The 17,190-nt window shown below is 43.9% G+C and overlaps 1 protein-coding gene across 1 annotated transcript in view; it reads right to left on the bottom strand.

Moving 5' to 3' along the window:
* Positions 1 to 17,190, bottom strand: part of sema3h (sema domain, immunoglobulin domain (Ig), short basic domain, secreted, (semaphorin) 3H) — a 156,260-nt gene that overhangs the window by 22,914 nt on the left and 116,156 nt on the right. Inside the window, exons 8-11 of the mRNA XM_080183995.1 lie at positions 15,868 to 15,982; positions 12,590 to 12,659; positions 3,878 to 4,022; positions 2,244 to 2,463 (exon numbers count right to left, since the gene is read on the bottom strand). Coding sequence (XP_080040121.1) covers positions 2,244 to 2,463; positions 3,878 to 4,022; positions 12,590 to 12,659; positions 15,868 to 15,982 — 550 coding nt within the window. The remainder of the gene's footprint in view (positions 1 to 2,243; positions 2,464 to 3,877; positions 4,023 to 12,589; positions 12,660 to 15,867; positions 15,983 to 17,190) is intronic.

Genomic DNA, 17,190 nt, shown 5'->3' with positions numbered 1-17,190 from the left:
CAATTGGGGTAAGAACAAAAGATATATGAGCAGGAGTAGACCACATGGTCTCTCCAGCCTGCTCCACCATTCAATATGATCACCACTGATCTAGGGTTCTTATTCCACTCTCCTGCCCACTCCTCATTCCCTCGATCCCTGAGAGACCAAAAATCTGTTTATCCCTACTTTAAACTTATTCAACGATGGAGCATCCTTAATCCTCTGGGACAGAGAATTCCAAAGATTCACCGCCTTTCAGCGAAATAACTCCTCATCATCTGAGTCTTAACTGATCTCGGCCCCTTATCCTGAGACTGTGGGCCCAATTTTACCATTTTGATTCTAAGTGCCGAATCTGGTTTCAGATCCAACTTTTAGACCAATTCTCTGGCGCCCCCATAAGCACTCTGCCTGAAAAAAACCCAGCAATCGTGAATCACGCTGCAGAAGCCTCTGGGCGGGGCTTAACATGTCCAAAACAGTGCAGTTCTGATTGGCACCTTCAACTGTGCATGTGCAGTAAAAAAAAACAGAAAACCACTCCCCTGCCACATCACTCCTGGGTCTGATAACGCCTCCTCCCTGGCCTTCACAGACATTGCCTCACCCCCACAACATAACTGTCCCCCTTATCCCCCCACCCCCTTGCAACCCAGACTGATCACAGCCCCCTGCCCTGTTCCCCCCCCATCGATCACACGCAGAGTGGCAGTGGACCCCCTCCTTCACTCCACCCCCCATCAGAGAGTGCTCTGATCCACCTCCCTTCCCCCCATCAGAGAGAATCTGACCCGCCTCCCTCCCTCCCCATCAGAGAGCCATCTGACCCACCTCCCACTCCCCCACCCCCACCCCACACCCCTCTACCCACCACCATCACCAGCACTACTGATCTGAATCAGAGAGCTGCCAGAAGTTCTGAACTTACCTCCTCAGAAGCTAGAATGCCCGAATTGGACCTTTATGGACCATGCCTGTTTCATGCCAAATCTGGATGAGCGAATGCGGTGGTAAAGGGGGGAAATGCTGGTAAGTTTGGGCATCCGGTCCATTAAGTCAATTTAAATGCATGCAAATGCATTTAAATTGCTGTCATGCCCATTTCAGGCATGGTCCCGATCACGGTCATTTTAGGTGCTTGGCAAAGGGGGAATGGGCGTGGAGGCGGTCACAGATCGCACTACTCGCCTTATGTCCAACTTTACCAAGTTTTTGCACCAAAATCAGGAACAATGTGATGGTAAAATCAGGCCCTGTGCTTTAGATTCCCTATCCACAATCTTTCAGCATTCTGACTGTCAAGCTCCTTCAGAATCTTGTTTCTTTCAAAAGTGGCCGCCATTGTGAGTTGCAGCATGCAGTCACAATTCATCAGGGATTATAGGTGATGTTTCATAATTACTTTAACTGCTTTGTGTAATCTTGGTGGCACAATGGTTGAAGCCACTGGTTTTTAACTTCCAATCAAATGGTTAGTGTGAAAGACTCCTCATCTGCTGGCTGTGAGGTAGTAGTCACCTGCTGCAAAGCACAGAACAAAAACTGGGCGAGTTGAATGCTAAGGCTGGAAAGTTTGGGACACCAAGAATAGGCAGGTTGTCTTGGTTACCAGAAAGTCAGAGTTCAGGTCTCTGAATATTGGGTTGACGTCCAGTGGGATACTTGGGTCCAAAGGGTGTGGAATGGCAATGACTCCGCCACCCTCCATACACACAAGCACACACGCTCACAGGCACACATGCACTTTATGTGCTGCAATAATACACTGGCAAGATCAGTGACTAAAACTCATGCATTTACCAGAGGGAGATCATCTATCCAATTACCATTTCCTGCAAAAAGCACAAGTATATTAGGCTGACTGACCATGCTAAATTGCCCCTTAGTGTCAGGTGGGTTAGTAGAGTAAATACATGGAGTTACAGGGATAGAGTCTGGGTGGGATTGTTGTCGGTGTAGACTCGATGGGCCGAATGGCCTCGTTCTGCACTGTAGGGATTCAATGGTTCTATATTTGATACGTATTGATTGGCCTGCTTGAGAGGTTTGAATCTTGTGCATGATGTTACAGTTTTGTAAAGTTTTTTGGAAGGTTTTGATGTTAATTATTTTGCTAGTGAGGAGTTGAGTCAAACCCCAAACAGTTCTTTTCATACAACTGATTAATTAGTAAGGTGCTAACTTAACTTATAAAGCCATTATTAACAGGTGCTTCAGAGCGTGAGTTAGGTAGATTTTATAAAGGTTATCATGCTACCCACCTGTTCCAATAAACATCACATCATATTGTCCATCCACAGCCTCAACCCGGTCCACAGTGAGTCGAGTAAACTTATAATCCACCCCGACTCGCATCAGCACTGGCCGGTGACCCACAGGGTAGACCGCATCATGCATGAGTGGGTGAGTCCGGATGAAGAAAATTGCTTCGTCTGGGTATTCACGGGTTGACTTAAAGCTCCCATAGGTGCTGCTGGGACACTGGAAGGAAATGACATGTGGAACAATAAGATTGTAACAGACAAGAGACTGTGCACTTTCAGGTCCTGCTGAAAATCCCACCAAGGATTCAACATTTCCTGAATAATGGTATAAACTAAACCAACATGAAGTTTCCAAGATAACTTGCTTTGAAAATGTGATGTATGATCCATGGAAGACCCTTCTCTTTGACTTATTAAGCACAACTATTGTTAACACAAAGAAAACTCCAAGTATCCTGATCAATATTTCCCCATTAAACCAACGTGGTTAATCCTGATCAGCACACAGCTGGTTTGTCAAAGGATTTATGTTTGTGACAGCATTATCCCCTGGATTAGGGTTTTAAATTAACAAAATAGCTAGTTGTCCAGTTCTGATGAAGGGTCCCACCCAAAACACTCACCTGTTTTTCCATTTCAAATGGCTTCCCAGTCCTATTGTAATCAAGCTATACTACAATTCACAAGTTCAGGAATGAATTACTGTTAAAAGGGTCATCGCCCTTGTAGGCAAAGCCATCAGCCAATTGCTGTGTAAAAGGGTCCCATAAGCATCAAGCTTAATAAGCGATCAGTTCATCTATGTTTGCTGATGTGGGCTGAGGGATGAATGTTGGCCAGAACAACAGAGAAAGTCTCTGTTTGTCTTTGCATCGCTCCATGCGATCTTTTACATTCACTTGAGCGGACAATTTAAGTTGATCTGAAAGATTGCATTACTGACAGTGAGGCCCGGACTAGGTGAAGCTCATGACTTGCAGTGCTAAAAACACAATGTTACTGCTGATGCTGGGTGATCCCTATTTCTCTTCTGCAATCAATGGAAAGGATGGCAAGAGAATATTAAATTGATTGGGTTTGATGGTTTGTTTTTCCTTCCTGTGTTTTCTTATCTTCTTATTTCACAACTTTTAACTGTATAGTAATGTTAATGATCATAAAACATAGAATCCCTACAGTGCAGAAGGAAGCCATTTGGCCTATCGAGCCTGCACCAACAACAATCCCACCGAGGCCCAATCCCCATAACCCTATTATTTACCCTGCTAATCCTCCTGACACTAAGAGACAATTTAGCATGGCCAATCCACCTGCACATCTGTTGAAGTGTGGGAGAAAACTGGAGCATCCAGAGGAAACCCACACAGACATGAGGAGAGTCAGCAAACTCCACACAGTGACCCGGGGCTGGAATTGAACTCGGGACCCTGGCGTTGTGAGGGAGCAGAGCTAATCATTGTGCCACCATGCCGCCCATATAAAAATTTGTCCAGACTGACAGCAGGTTGTGAGAGCAAAAGGAATTTCAATTTTAAGTAGTGAAGCACATTCCTATTAATGATACTGTCCATAGTGCATTGCTGACTGGATGCTGCACATGCAGCCTGCTTCAGAAATTGCGTGTTACTCACCGTTCCAGGGCGGGGAAAGGGGACACGTCCTGGATAGGTCACCCACTTGTAGTCAGGGCCCTCTTTGTGTGCAAATTCTCCTTTGAAGGCCAGTATAATGTCGGCCATCTTGTACACACAGACAGCTGATCCATTGAGTATATTGCTAGAAAGAAAAACAAAATGGCCACTGAACTTCGTCTCACAATATTTAAACTAACCTGATTAATTGAACAGTGGAGTGAATAAGAAATCATCCTCCAAAACAATCACCTAGTTTCAACTGGTTGAATCAGTTGCCTTGAGACTGAAATGAACAACGTATTAAATTATTTTTTCTACACAATAATACAGAACACGTTTTGAAGGATATCTTCAGAAATAACAAATACCCACTGAAGGTTAGGTAGATGACGTACAAGTCAGGTGACCAAAAGCGATTGGGAACTCCTAAATATAAAATGCAAAGGCTTCCTCCAGCCCACATGCAAGGGCTAATACCAAGCAGCGAGGCAAATTTGTGACAAAGGTGGCTTGCAGAGAGGGAGAAGTCTTGACATGTGTCAACTAGTCATTTACTACACTGATGGGAGGAGAATCAACCTCATGGTGGGTACATCTTTTTGTTGAAGCTGCTTACATGAAGCCCTAGGTTAACCATTTGATGAGCAGCTGGTCTGACATACAAGTGTCTGCAACATGGAGGGCCCCAGAGCTTTCATGTAGCTGCCCTGTTGCATCACCGCAAGGTCAGTAGAAGAGCAATGGAAACCACACTTACTTTCAGAAATGGGGTTGCTGCCTTATTTTCATTGAAGTTGCAGCAACACAATGAAAGAAACTCCAAGGTAATTCATGGACTAGAGTGTTTGGTTCAGTAGCCTAGTGGATGTCCTGCTATCGCACGGAAAGCAGAACTCTGTTCAGCAATTCAACAGGAAATTAAGGTTTGGTTCAGTAGAAGATACTATCTTGAAGCTGAACATGTGAATATATACACTTACATCCAGGCACATTCCTGAATTTGGTTGCAGAGAGGCAAGCAGCTGATATGCCAGCATGGCACATTATAGGCCCTAATAGCACAGTAGGAGGCCATTCGGCCCCAAAATGCTTGTGCTGGCTTGTAGCAACAGCTTTTCATATAATCCCACTCCCCTGCCTCTACTTCATTCCTTTGCAGATTTTCTTGTTCAAGTATTTGTCCAATTCCTTTTTGAAAGTTGAAATTGAATGTGCTTCCTCTATTCTTTCAGGCAGCGCATTCCAGACTGTTAGAAATCGCTGCAAAAAAAATTCTCATTTCCTCTCCTCCCTTTGTGAGCCAATATCCAGTCCTGCCAGTGGAACTATTCCACTGTTGGAACCTGGAGAGGTCACTGGAGGATGGGATTCTTCTTCTTTGGCTTCATTCTCCTAATATGAGTCTGCAGTTTGGGGAAAGATGATGATATGGTAGTAATGTCACTGGACCAGTGATCCAGAGGCCCAGGTTAATGCGCTAGGTATGTGACTTTGAATCCCACCACAGCAGCTGGTGGAACTGAAATTCAGTTAATAAAATCTGGAATTATAAAGATAGTCTCAGTAATGGTGACCATGAAACTATCATCAATAGTTGTAAAAATCAATCTGGTTCGTTAATATCCTTTAGGGAAGGAAATCTGCCATCTTTACAATATGTGATTGACTCTTAGCTGTCCTCTGTAATGATCTGTAGTGACCTAGCCAGCCAATCAGTGCAAGTGCAATTGAGGATGGGCAACAAATGCTGGTCTTCCCAGAGACACCCCACATCCCCTGAAATAATAAAGAAATACGTCAATACCCTAACAAAGTGGCCCCAAGGTAACAAGCATGAAGTTGAATTAGGAATCTAATAAGCTTTCTGGGGTAGCCAGGGTAACGTGCTATAGGACAGAGGATAGAATATAATAAAACTGGCCAAAGAAGAAAGAGTTAAAAAAAACAGGCAAGATTCTTTCTGTTGATTGCTGTTCTAAAAAGTGCGTGTAATGTGGTTGGGATTGACCTTGTCTGGCAATGCCTTACACAGTCAAATAGCTTGTCATTGTGCAGTGTGTGGAGGTACCTTCCCCACAAAGACTGCAGTAGTTCAAGAAGGTGGCCCAGCACCACTTTCTAATGGGCTATTAGGGCAGGGAACAAATGCTGATTTTTGTCAGCAACACCCACATCCTAAAAATAAATTAAAATAACTATAGAGGTTCTCAAAATGAACAGCAGTTGCTTGAATGACAAGGCATGCAAAAGTACAATTGTAATTATATATTCTGCCAACCCTGACCGGTCTGCAAATGCCACACACCTTGTGGCAGCCCAGAACATGAAACTCACTGGGTTTCCTGTGTATACTGCCAGCAACACGCTGCTTCAGGAATGATAATTGCAGCTTGTTTAGCAAGTTTATCTGCTCTATCGGAGCTGCTGATAGCTGAAGTCAAGCCTTGCTGCTAAGCACAGCAATAACACATCAAAAATCGACAGACAAAATATCAGCAGAGCTGTTACTGAAGAGATAGTCCTATGGCTCGTTTTCCCCTTCAGCAGGTAACATGCTACCTCACACGTAGACAGCAGCAAATTCCAGTGGTGGCATATCTCTTTGTTTTGAACTAGATCGGCATTATTTGAGCACCCGCACCAATTTCCAACTCACCCATCACCATTATATTCGGTGACTTAACGTTATTTTTCCCCAGTTTATTTTTCTCCAATTTAAAATCTCAACTGAAAGCAAAATAGTGTGTTTGCTGGAAATCTGAAGTGAAAACAGGAAATGCTGAACATACTCAGCAGGTCTGACAGAATCCTTGGAACGAAATAGTTTGTCTCTCACTCCACAGATGCTGTCAGGCCTGCTGAGTTTCTCCAGCATTTTCTCTTTGAATTTAAAATCTCAATTTCCTGTTCAAATCTCTTCATGGCTTTGTCCCCCTCTCTATGAGAATAAATTCTTCAATTTCTCCCCGAGAACTTCTCCCATTCTATTCTGGTCTTTTGTGTTCTCCTCACTCTGTCATCCCACCACGAGTGAATTTAGGCCCCAAGTTCTGGAATTCCCTCTCTAAGCCTCTCCATCATTGTGACTCTCCTTATCAAACTTTTCCTCATATTTCTGAATATTTTTCTTTCTTTAAAAGAATCTTTCATGGGATGTGAGCATTGCTGGTGAGACCATCATTTGTTGCCCATCCCTAATTGCCCTTAAACTGAGTGGCTTGGATTGCTAGGCTATGACAGAGGGTAGTTGTGAGTCAACCACATTGCTGTGGGTCTGGAGTCACATGGACTGAGTAAAGACAGCTGATTTCCTTCCCTACGGTCATTTCCAATTTTTTGTTTGACTCTTTGGCTCAGTGTCAATCTTTATTTGATTATAAGCTATGTTAAAGATAACATATAATTATAAGCTATTTTCATTCTTGAACTGTTTATTCCTGGTTATTAACCAGATTTTTTTATGCCCTTTTTTTAGAATTATATAATAATGGTGATTGACAGCGAGGTGTTATAATGACAGTGGAAGACTTCAGTAGGAATCATAACCTTCAGACGAGGGCAGACATAGGGATACAATGGTTTTGATTATCTTTTACTAATGAGGCCAGATGAAGGGTCATGGCTTAATGAGCAGGCAGTACCCAAGGTCAGAAAGAGTAAAAAGTAGTGGTGCGTTAAAGTTCAGTAAAAAGTCTGACAACACCAGACTTTTTACTGTGTTTACCCCAGTCCAACGCCGGCACATCCACATCATGACTACTATGGACTCATTAAAGTTCAGACAGGGAGTTCTAGCTGCTACGGCAACACATGCCTTTACATATCTGTTGTAATCTGGAGCTATGCATGATGATGATAGAGGCTCCAACTTTCTTTCCGTCATATGTCCGACCAGAAATCTCTCCCACTCTTATCATCTGCCATTGGTGTATGTCGGAAGGATTTGCAGGTTGATAGATAACCAGTTTGGTCATGTTCATAGAATTTATACAATGCAGAAAGAGGCCATTTGGCCTGTCAAGCCTGCACCAACAATAATCCCACCCAAGCCCTACCCCTGTAACCTCATGCACTTATCCTGCTAATTCCCCTGACACTAAGGGGCAATTTAGCATGGCCTATCAACAATGCATCAACTATCAACTATGCATCCAGACAGAATCACTTTGACACAGGTTCTCTTTTCAATTAAGGGCAGCAGTGGGCTCACTGAGCTAATGAAAGCCAAATTGCAACTTGAGAGGAGCAGCAGGCTGTGACAACAGGTAAATAACAGAGAGAGTGCTCCAACATGAAGGTGTCCTCTCATCAATTATTTTTAAACTTTAATTAAACATTGTTTCTGGATCATCACTGTTGAACAGGGGGATCTATAGAATCCTACAATGCAGAAGGAGACCATTCAATCCACTGAGTCTGCATCGCCTCTCTGAAAGATCACCTTACCCAGGCCCACCTCCCCCGCCCTAACCCCATTACCCTACACATGTATCATTGCTAATCCACTTAATCTATTCATCTTGGGACATTAAGGGACAATTTACCATGGCCAATCTATCTAACCTGCACCCTTTGGACTGTGGGAGGAAAGCAGAAGACCCGGAGAAACCCATACAGATATATTGAGAACATGTCAACCCCACACATTCACCCAAGGCTGGAATTAAATCTAGTCTCTGGTGCTGTGAGATAGCACTGCTAGCCACTGTGCCATTCCAAGCCCTCTACAAAACTGCCTTCGGCTACTCTTGCTCCCAGATAGGCAGAATGGATCTGTAGATCGGCCTGAAGCCACATGCCACTTCCATGCAACTAAACTGGCCATCACCAGTATGGGAAACTAGAGGCCAACTAAAAAATCCCAATCCACCTCCGTTAACTGGGCATAATGAAAACCTTAACCAGCCTAATTGGCTATCAGCTTCACGGGGTAAGGGAGCCCAGCTATTCCCAATCTCCCAATCTCACCTTCACTAAAATGGCCAACACTGGGAATGGCACCAGAAAGCTGACATGTCAGCTAATGACCTATTTTCAGGGCACCACCCACCCCCATTCCCACCCAGTAAGGGTCAAAAATTTCAGGCCACTGTTTCAACCTGAGGGCTGGGTTCTGAGTGTGGGCCACGTTGTTGACTGCTGCCCACGTGGAGGGTTGCCACATTATTTCTGCTGATTTCCATCCGAGTAGTTTTTTTCCTCCCAATATGACTAAAGTGAAATGCACATAAAGCAAAGGCAAGTGAAGTGAGGTGCATACTGATTGCACACAACCTTGACTGTGAGAGCCATGTGCACCCCCTGCGTCCAAATTGTAAATATTTATTTTGTTTTTACCATTTGAAGTTGACGTTAGTTCTAATAATGTATAATGATTAAGCATTTTCTATAACTTGTTATGAAATATTAGGCATGTATTAAATGTATTTATTCTTATTCATGGGGTCATGGTTAGTGAACAGGCCAGATTTCAATCCTGCAGCCCCTGAGATGAAGGAAGGCCACTCGTGTGGGTCACACTGACTAGCTTAGATCAGTGGTTTCGAAATCATAAACTATCTGTTGTTTAAATGGACTGTGCTCGGAAAGCAAGTTGGTTTGCAGTGAAGTATACTGTTTGCTATGAATCTTGCTGCAAGTTCCACTCTACCTATAATTCATAGGGTCATAGACACTCTGCACACAAAAATCACTCAATCCACCTCAAACCCAAGAAAACTATGAGCATGCAATTCTTTTCCAGACTTCAAATGAGTTGGCCATAAATTGATTCACACCATCTACAAGTTGAGCCTCTGGTGTCCGCCACCCTGCCTGTAACATATAGACAAAGAATTCCACATCCCTATGTTCAGTCAAACAGGCAGTGTCATAGCATGCCCTGTCTGGACACTCCAGCACTGCATCCTGCAGCCACCCACAAGAGAGCATCTACTCAATGGGGAGAAGTTATTAGGAAATTCTGGTGCAGCAACTGCAGTTTTGAAATAATTCTAGGTATTTTAACATAACAGGCTGTCATTTTAGGATAGAAAATCAGAACTGTGACATAAATAGCCCCAAAGCTACTGCCATGTAGCACTTAAAAATCAACCTCTCTGATAGTTGGCAGATGTTAAAAGATAGACACATGATTACGGATTGTTTTAAAACACGAATTAGTCATCCCAGCAAAACGGGAACCGTTGATTTTCTCTGAGTGCTTCCATTGCCAGACAACACACTGCGCTTCATTCAAATATTCACTGAGCAGTGCATACTGAAAATATACAGTTTCTCAAATTGCTCACTAACCACACCCACAGCCAACGAGGCCGGATCAAGGACCTGGCTCTCTCTTCCCTCAGATTGACAAATAAACAAGTGCCTTATCAACACATCGCAACCTTTTGAAGAGACACTTTGTAGTTTCCCAACTGCCTGCTGCCAGTCAGGGGTCGGCATTGAACTCTCAGATAAGAGACTGCCGAGTTTTTTGTGCAGCTTTATTTATCTTAACCAAAGTAAAGTTCTGGGTGGGATTCCCAAACTGTTTCGCTCTTTGTGACCTTTTTGTTTCCAGTTTGAAGCTGCCATCTCTTGCTGCAGTGCCGCGTCATGGGACACAGGCAGCCAGTCAGGATGTGCCAAGATAACTACCGTCAACATGGCTATTTGATTTTGGTGCCTAGTTCAGCCAAGTCCCATCCCATTCTCACCACACATCCAGTGACAAGTATATGCATTTATATAGCACCTTCAATGGAGGAAATAGTCAAAGGTGCTTCAGAGGGGTGTATTCAACAATAACTTACATTTATACAACACTCTTAATGTAATGAAACATCCCAAAGAGTATTGTAAACCAAAATCTAGCCTGCTCAAGTCGTCAAAGATAATGAGATGAGCTGGGAATGTTATGGGGTTGGAGACAATTACAGAGATAGGAAAGAAAGAAGGTCATGGACTTTTGAAAATTTTGAAATCCAGCCATTGTTTGACTGGGACACAATGCAAGTCAGTGAATGTGGGGATGATAGGGGAACAGGAGTCAGGGTCAATTAGGATTTGGGCAGCAATGTTTAGAGAGGGTGAAATGTGGGAGACGAGCAGAGAATGCACAAATAGACAAAGTCTAGAGGTAGCAAAGGCATGGATAAGAGTTTCAACATCTGATGAGCCAAGGCATAGGTGAAGTTGGGCATGTTATAGAGGCGGAAAAAGGTGGTCTTAGTGAAGGCAGTTGAGCCAAAGAAGGAAATATTAGGGCAGTGACCGAAGGCTTGGTGAAAGAGAAGAGACAGGCACACAGATGTATGGTAGGAGAGCTCAGGGCTTTAACAAATGAAGATACAGCCATAGGAAGAGGTAAGTTGAAGGAAACTGGGAAGGAGCAGGAGGCTAGAGCTGCAGGAATGCAGAGTTCTTGAGGGAGCAACTTGGTTTTGTAAGCAATCTAAAAACAGAAATTGCTGATTAAACTCAGCAGGTCTGGCAGCATTTGTGGAGAGAAACAGACTTAATGGGGGCAATTTTCCAACCTTGTCAGACCTGGCGCAAATCATATCAATCCCAGAAAATAACATGCTGGCCTAAGAATCAGTTTCATGCCTGTGCTAAAAAGGTTTGCAATCACCCCGACCCCTTTCTGCTGGCACAAACCGGATTGCGCACAGAAGGGATGGAGGGCCGATTAACATGGATGGACTGGATTTCAATCTCATTAGCAAGTTTGGCACACGATCACCCCCCGCTGCCAAATTTTCCTACCTTTCCAGCAGGAAGTCACATGGGCATGAATCACTACTGGCCTTCACTAGCGGAGACCAGGTGCAATGGCCATGCTGGGGTGGGGATGGAGTCTATTGAAGCCCCAGATGGTCAGGGGCATGCGTGGGCAGTGCCCACTGGGTAGTGAATACTGCCTGTGTACCATTAGCAGTGCCAAGAGGATAAGGCCTGAGTGGAGGTGGGGTCTGAGCGGGGGGGTGGGGGGGGGGCATGTCACGGGTCATGCTGAGTGGCATGTCAAGGCCATGCTGGGTGGCATGTTAGGGGCATGTTGGGGGTCATGTTAGGGGAAACCATCGGGAGGCCCCCGATGCCAGTGACCCATGTCGGAGAGGGGGTGAGAGGATATGCTGCCAATGGGGTGGAGGGGGAGGGTCTCTGTCCATGGAAGGAGGAAGGGGGATCTCCCAGTGCACTACGAAATCGTGGCATCCTTGCAAGAGGACGCCCAAGTTCTCTGCAGCTGGGTTCACCAGTGTTTAGGCCCAGTGTGCAACTCCGCATTTTCCCAGAAATTGACAGTAGACAATTATGGTCGGAAGCATGCCTGATGGACTGGCACAGAGTGCTCCAGTTTTCCTACCTCATGGTGCTCTATTTTTTGCGGGGGGGGGGCGGGGGGGGGATTCTGCCCAGTAACTGTGTTTCTTTCTGCAGATGCTGCCAGACCTGCAGAATTTTGCTTTTATTTGGGTTTGTAAGGAGGTTGCTTCATTCTAGGAGTTACCATTAGGCTGAATGATTCCTGCAGCAAATGTTTTAAGGACCTCAGATCCTCTCAGTGAAACACTGAGCTTTGGAGACTACATGGATTGGGTACTTGGTTCCTGATTAATGAGTACACACTTCTCATTGTAATAAGGATATAACTTGGCTTCTTTCTTGATAGAGATTTAGTGAAATTGTTGGCCCAGGCTTCCCATTGGACAAAACTCTCACCTAGATGTTGTGAAAACTCCGTAGATCAGTGGATTCTTTTTGTCCTTCCCATTGAGCACAAAGACATCCTCTGCAGGGAAAACAAATGTGTTGATGGTGAGAGTAGAAAATCAAACAGGAACCCTGACTTCATAGAATCATTACAGCATGAAAGAATGGTATTTAGCCCATCAAGACCTGTGGGCTTTCTATGACTCAAACCAAGATAGAGCTTACATGTAATGTCTATTTCGTTTCAGTGACCCAAATTATCTAAAGTACTGGATCATCTCTGAAGTGCATCCACTGTACAGCTAATTATCTGACAACAAGATTCTCTCAATCTTTGACCATTTCTCTTGAACCTTTGCCCAAGTTACAGCAAGATGTTTCTCAGGAAATTCACCCTTTTAAACTTCAGCTAACATCCAAGTTTCAAAGTCAAAAATCTTTTGAACTAAACCTGCAATGGGCATAGAATAACAAACTTGAGACCTTCTAAGCTACAAACCTTTTTGTCCTATAATTGCATTCCTTCACCTCACTCCACCAAAGGTTTTTATCACTAGCCCATCTACCCAATGCTGCCATGTTACACTGACTGTCTCACTTGTTCAACCTCTCTCTGTCTCTCTCTCTCTCTGTCACCACACTCATTTGCAATCTCTGTTCTGCGGCAGCAGAAATCAAACAACTTTTAAAAAATTCATTCATGGGTCACGGCCATTGCTGACCGGCCGGCATTTATTGCCCATCCCCAGTTGCCCTTGGAGGGCAGTTGAGAGTCAACCACATTGCCGTGGCTCTGGAATCACAGATAGGCCAGACGAGATAAGGACAACAGATTTCCTTCCCTAAGTACGTTAGTAAACAAGATGGGTTTTTCCCAACAATTGGCAATGGTTTCATGGTCATCGATAGATTCTTAATTCCAGATTTTTTGTATTGAATTCAAATTCCACCATCTGCCATGCCGGAATTCAAACCCAGGTCCCCAGAACATTAGTTGAGTTTCTGGACTAATAGTCCAGCAATAATACCACCAGGTCATCACCCGTGCTTAGTGGAGCTGTCTTTGATAAAATTTAGTAAAGCATTACTGAGATCAATATTTTACTGCAATAGTCTATTTAACTACCCTTTTTCAGCAGTGGTTTAGTTGTGGAGGAATGTGCACACTGAAAAATGTAGATATTTATAAACAAAATGTGCAGCATGCTGACAGTCGCACGGACTTGATCGTCCTATCACTCCTGCCCACATGCCTGCATCCAAGTGGAGGTGTCAGCTATTCAGAAACAATCTTTTACTTCACCTGGATCACTGAACACATCATCAGTCATCCAGTCAGAACTCTCGATAGGTTTACACTAACAAAGCTAGTTAATTGACCACCGTGAAAACAATGTTAAGGGTTCCAGTGGCAAAAGCTTGACTAGTGCTCTGAAAGATGAGTTGCTGGAAAGTCTTCATTATAATAGGGATCTGTTTGAACAACAACCTTTGCTGCAGCGTGTGCTAGGGAGATATGCACTGCTGAGATGCTCTTTAATCTCTTTGGCACATCTCCCAGCCCTTCTACCCACTGAGAACACTACGTTCTTCCAATTTTGGCCTTTTGATCCTCCTTGACTTCCTTTATCCTTACCTTGAACTGCATAGGCCTGAATCCCTGGGAGCCTCTCTCTAAATCTCTCTTCTCTCCTTTCCTTGAAGACACTTTTTATCACCTACTTCTAAACAATCTTTTGGTAACCTGTCCTAATCTCTCTCCCTTTGGTTTTATGCCAGTTTTTCCTTTTTTGCTGATTATGCTCCAAGCTGCTCTCCCTTAAAGCTGCTATACTGCATAAATTCAAGCAGTTGTGATTCTTATAATAGGAACAGAATGTTATTCGGTCTTTTGAACCTATTCATTAAGATTCACTAAGATCATGGTTGACTTGGACCTCAATCTCATTCACTCATTTTGCTTCATTTATATTTACCCAAAGATCTCGGCTTTGAAACTTTCAATGGATCCTAACCAGCGTTTGGAAACTCCCCAGCTGACCACCAAACTGTCACAAAGTCACAAATGGGAGTAACTAGGTTCCTGATATGTAATCCCAGTACACTCAGGGGAACTTTTAACTCTTGGGGTGGAATTTTTCCATCCCACCCACCACAGTAATCATAGTGGATGGGACAGGATCATGCAAAGGTCTGTTGACCTCGGGTGGGATTTTCCGGTCTGGCAGCGAGCGTGGCTGGAAAATCCCACTCTTGGTGTCCTTATTTCTTAATAACAATAGTGTGACTGGAACCCAACTTTTGTGCTAATTATAACAAGGACCAAATGACAGGTATACACATATACCAATAACCAGCATACGCCTCATGAGAAAGCGGGAATGTCACTGGTCTAATAAACCAGAGTTCTGGTTAAAGCTCTAGGGATATGGGTTCAAATCCCACCACAGTAGCAATTGAAATTTGAATTCAATGAATTAATAAATACGGAATTGGAAGTTGGTCTGGTGGCCATGCCATAAAAACCCATCTGGTTCACTCATGTCCTTTAGGCCGACCTTATCCAGTACTGCTAGATCCACGCAGCAATGTGGTTGACTCTTAACTATCCTTCAAAATGGCTCAGCAGGCCATTCATAAAAAATAGGTCATTTGGCCCATTGGGCCCGTTCCACCTTTCAATATGATCATGGCTGATCATCTAACTCAATAATCTGATCTCACCTTTCTCCCATTTCTTTAGATCCCCTTCATAACAACAACTATATCTAACTCTTTTTGAGAACAACAAGCTCCATTGTTTTCAGTGGTAGCCAATTCCACAGGTTCACTACTCTCTGAGCAAAGAAATTTCTCCTCATCTCAGTCCTAAAGGGTTTATCCCATATCTTCAGATTGAAATCTCTCCTTGTTCTGGAATCCCTACTATCAGGAACTATGGCTACCCTGTCTATCCTGTTAGAATTTTATAGGTTTCTTTGAGATTCCCCCTCATTTTTCTTGAACTCCAGCAACTATAATCCTAAATGACCCAATCTCTTCTCATATGTCAGTCCCACCATCCCAGAAATCAGTCTGGTAAACCTTCACTGCACTCCCTCCATAACAAGAATACCCTTCCTCAGATAAGGAAACTAAAACTGCACACAATACTCCAGGTGCGGCCTCACTGACGCCCTGTATAACTGCAGCAAGACAATTCCCACATCCTGTGAATGAAAAATTATATCTCATCTGAGACATCAAATGCAACATTGTAATGGAAGTTTAAATTGTGTGAAACTCACGCAATTCATCAAAATGGGTTTGAATTCCCTCAGATCCTGGAACGGAACACACCAGTCGTGCCTTCAGGAAGGTGCTCCATTTGTTGACCAGACTGCGTTGACCACCAATGTCATTCTGGGAGAAACAAAAGAGTTCCGTCAGCTGGGTATTGCAAGCACATTTTGTCTCTCCTATCCTCAGACTGGTTATCCTGTCTGTCCTCTAGTTGTAAGCCAGCGCATAAAGAGTTGGACATCTTTGAATCATAGAATCCTACAGTGCAGAAGGAAGCAACTTGGTCCATCGAGTCTGCAATGATCCAATCCCACCCAGGCCCTATCCCCGTAACCCCATTCATTTACCCTAACTAGTCCTCCTGACACTACAGGGCAACTTAGCATGGCCAATCCACCTACACACATCTTTGGACTGTGGAGGAAACCGGAGCACCTGGTGGAAACCCGCGCAGACATGGGGAGAATGTACAAACTCCACGCAGATGCTGACTTAAGCCAGGAATCAAACTGGGTCTCTGGTGCTGAGGCAGCAGCACTATCACTGTGCCGCCCCAGTGAATATAATTTTGTGCAATGTTGAATTGTTTTGCAACAGGCTACGTGCTTTTAGTTGGTAATTTAAGAGCACTGATTCCAGGGGAAAGTTTACGGATTCATAGCAAGGGAATGAAAACCAGTTCAAACTGACGGGGTTGGGAACTGGAGGAATCTGTGTCCATATTCCAGAAACAGGTGGAAATAAACCTGTCTTAAAGTTAAGGCTGGCTTCAGATTTATTCTTTCCTCAATATATGATTAGTGGAATTGGCATCTTGGAAACCATGTGCTAACTATTTAGCAGTGAAACCAGTTCAATTGTAAAAGTCCTGCAACGGAGGAGAGCTAATTTGATTGAATTTGGCCCAGGTGGATCAGAGTCCAGGATTGGCAGGTAAAACAGTAAATGAGCAATGGGAGCTCTTCAAAATGGACATAATTCAAGTACAGTCTAGACACATTGCCATGAGGGGTGTAAGGAAGAAAATGCCCAGCCCTGTCCCGGACTATCTGAGGGGTTTCAATGGTTTCCGTTCCCATCAATGAGGCTACTGTGTCTGGTCTTCATTGATAAGCAAGGACCACAGCCAGTGAAAGGGTAAGTCCAGGCGAGCCCGCATGATTGTGGCTGGGACTCATTAATGATATTTAAATTTGGGCATAAATATTGAAATCAGCTCAGCACCTGATTAAACCGGCCTCTCACCCGATCTTACCAGTTCACCATGCCAATCAAGGAGATTGATCTTTTAGAGGTGTATAAGGTTGCTAAGGGAGAGACCAATAGCA

Source organism: Carcharhinus amblyrhynchos, chromosome 3 (assembly GCF_965287045.1).
Source record: "Carcharhinus amblyrhynchos chromosome 3, sCarAmb.v2.hapA, whole genome shotgun sequence".
Taxonomy (NCBI): domain Eukaryota; kingdom Metazoa; phylum Chordata; class Chondrichthyes; order Carcharhiniformes; family Carcharhinidae; genus Carcharhinus; species Carcharhinus amblyrhynchos.
This window is presented reverse-complemented; position numbering and strand designations above follow the sequence as displayed.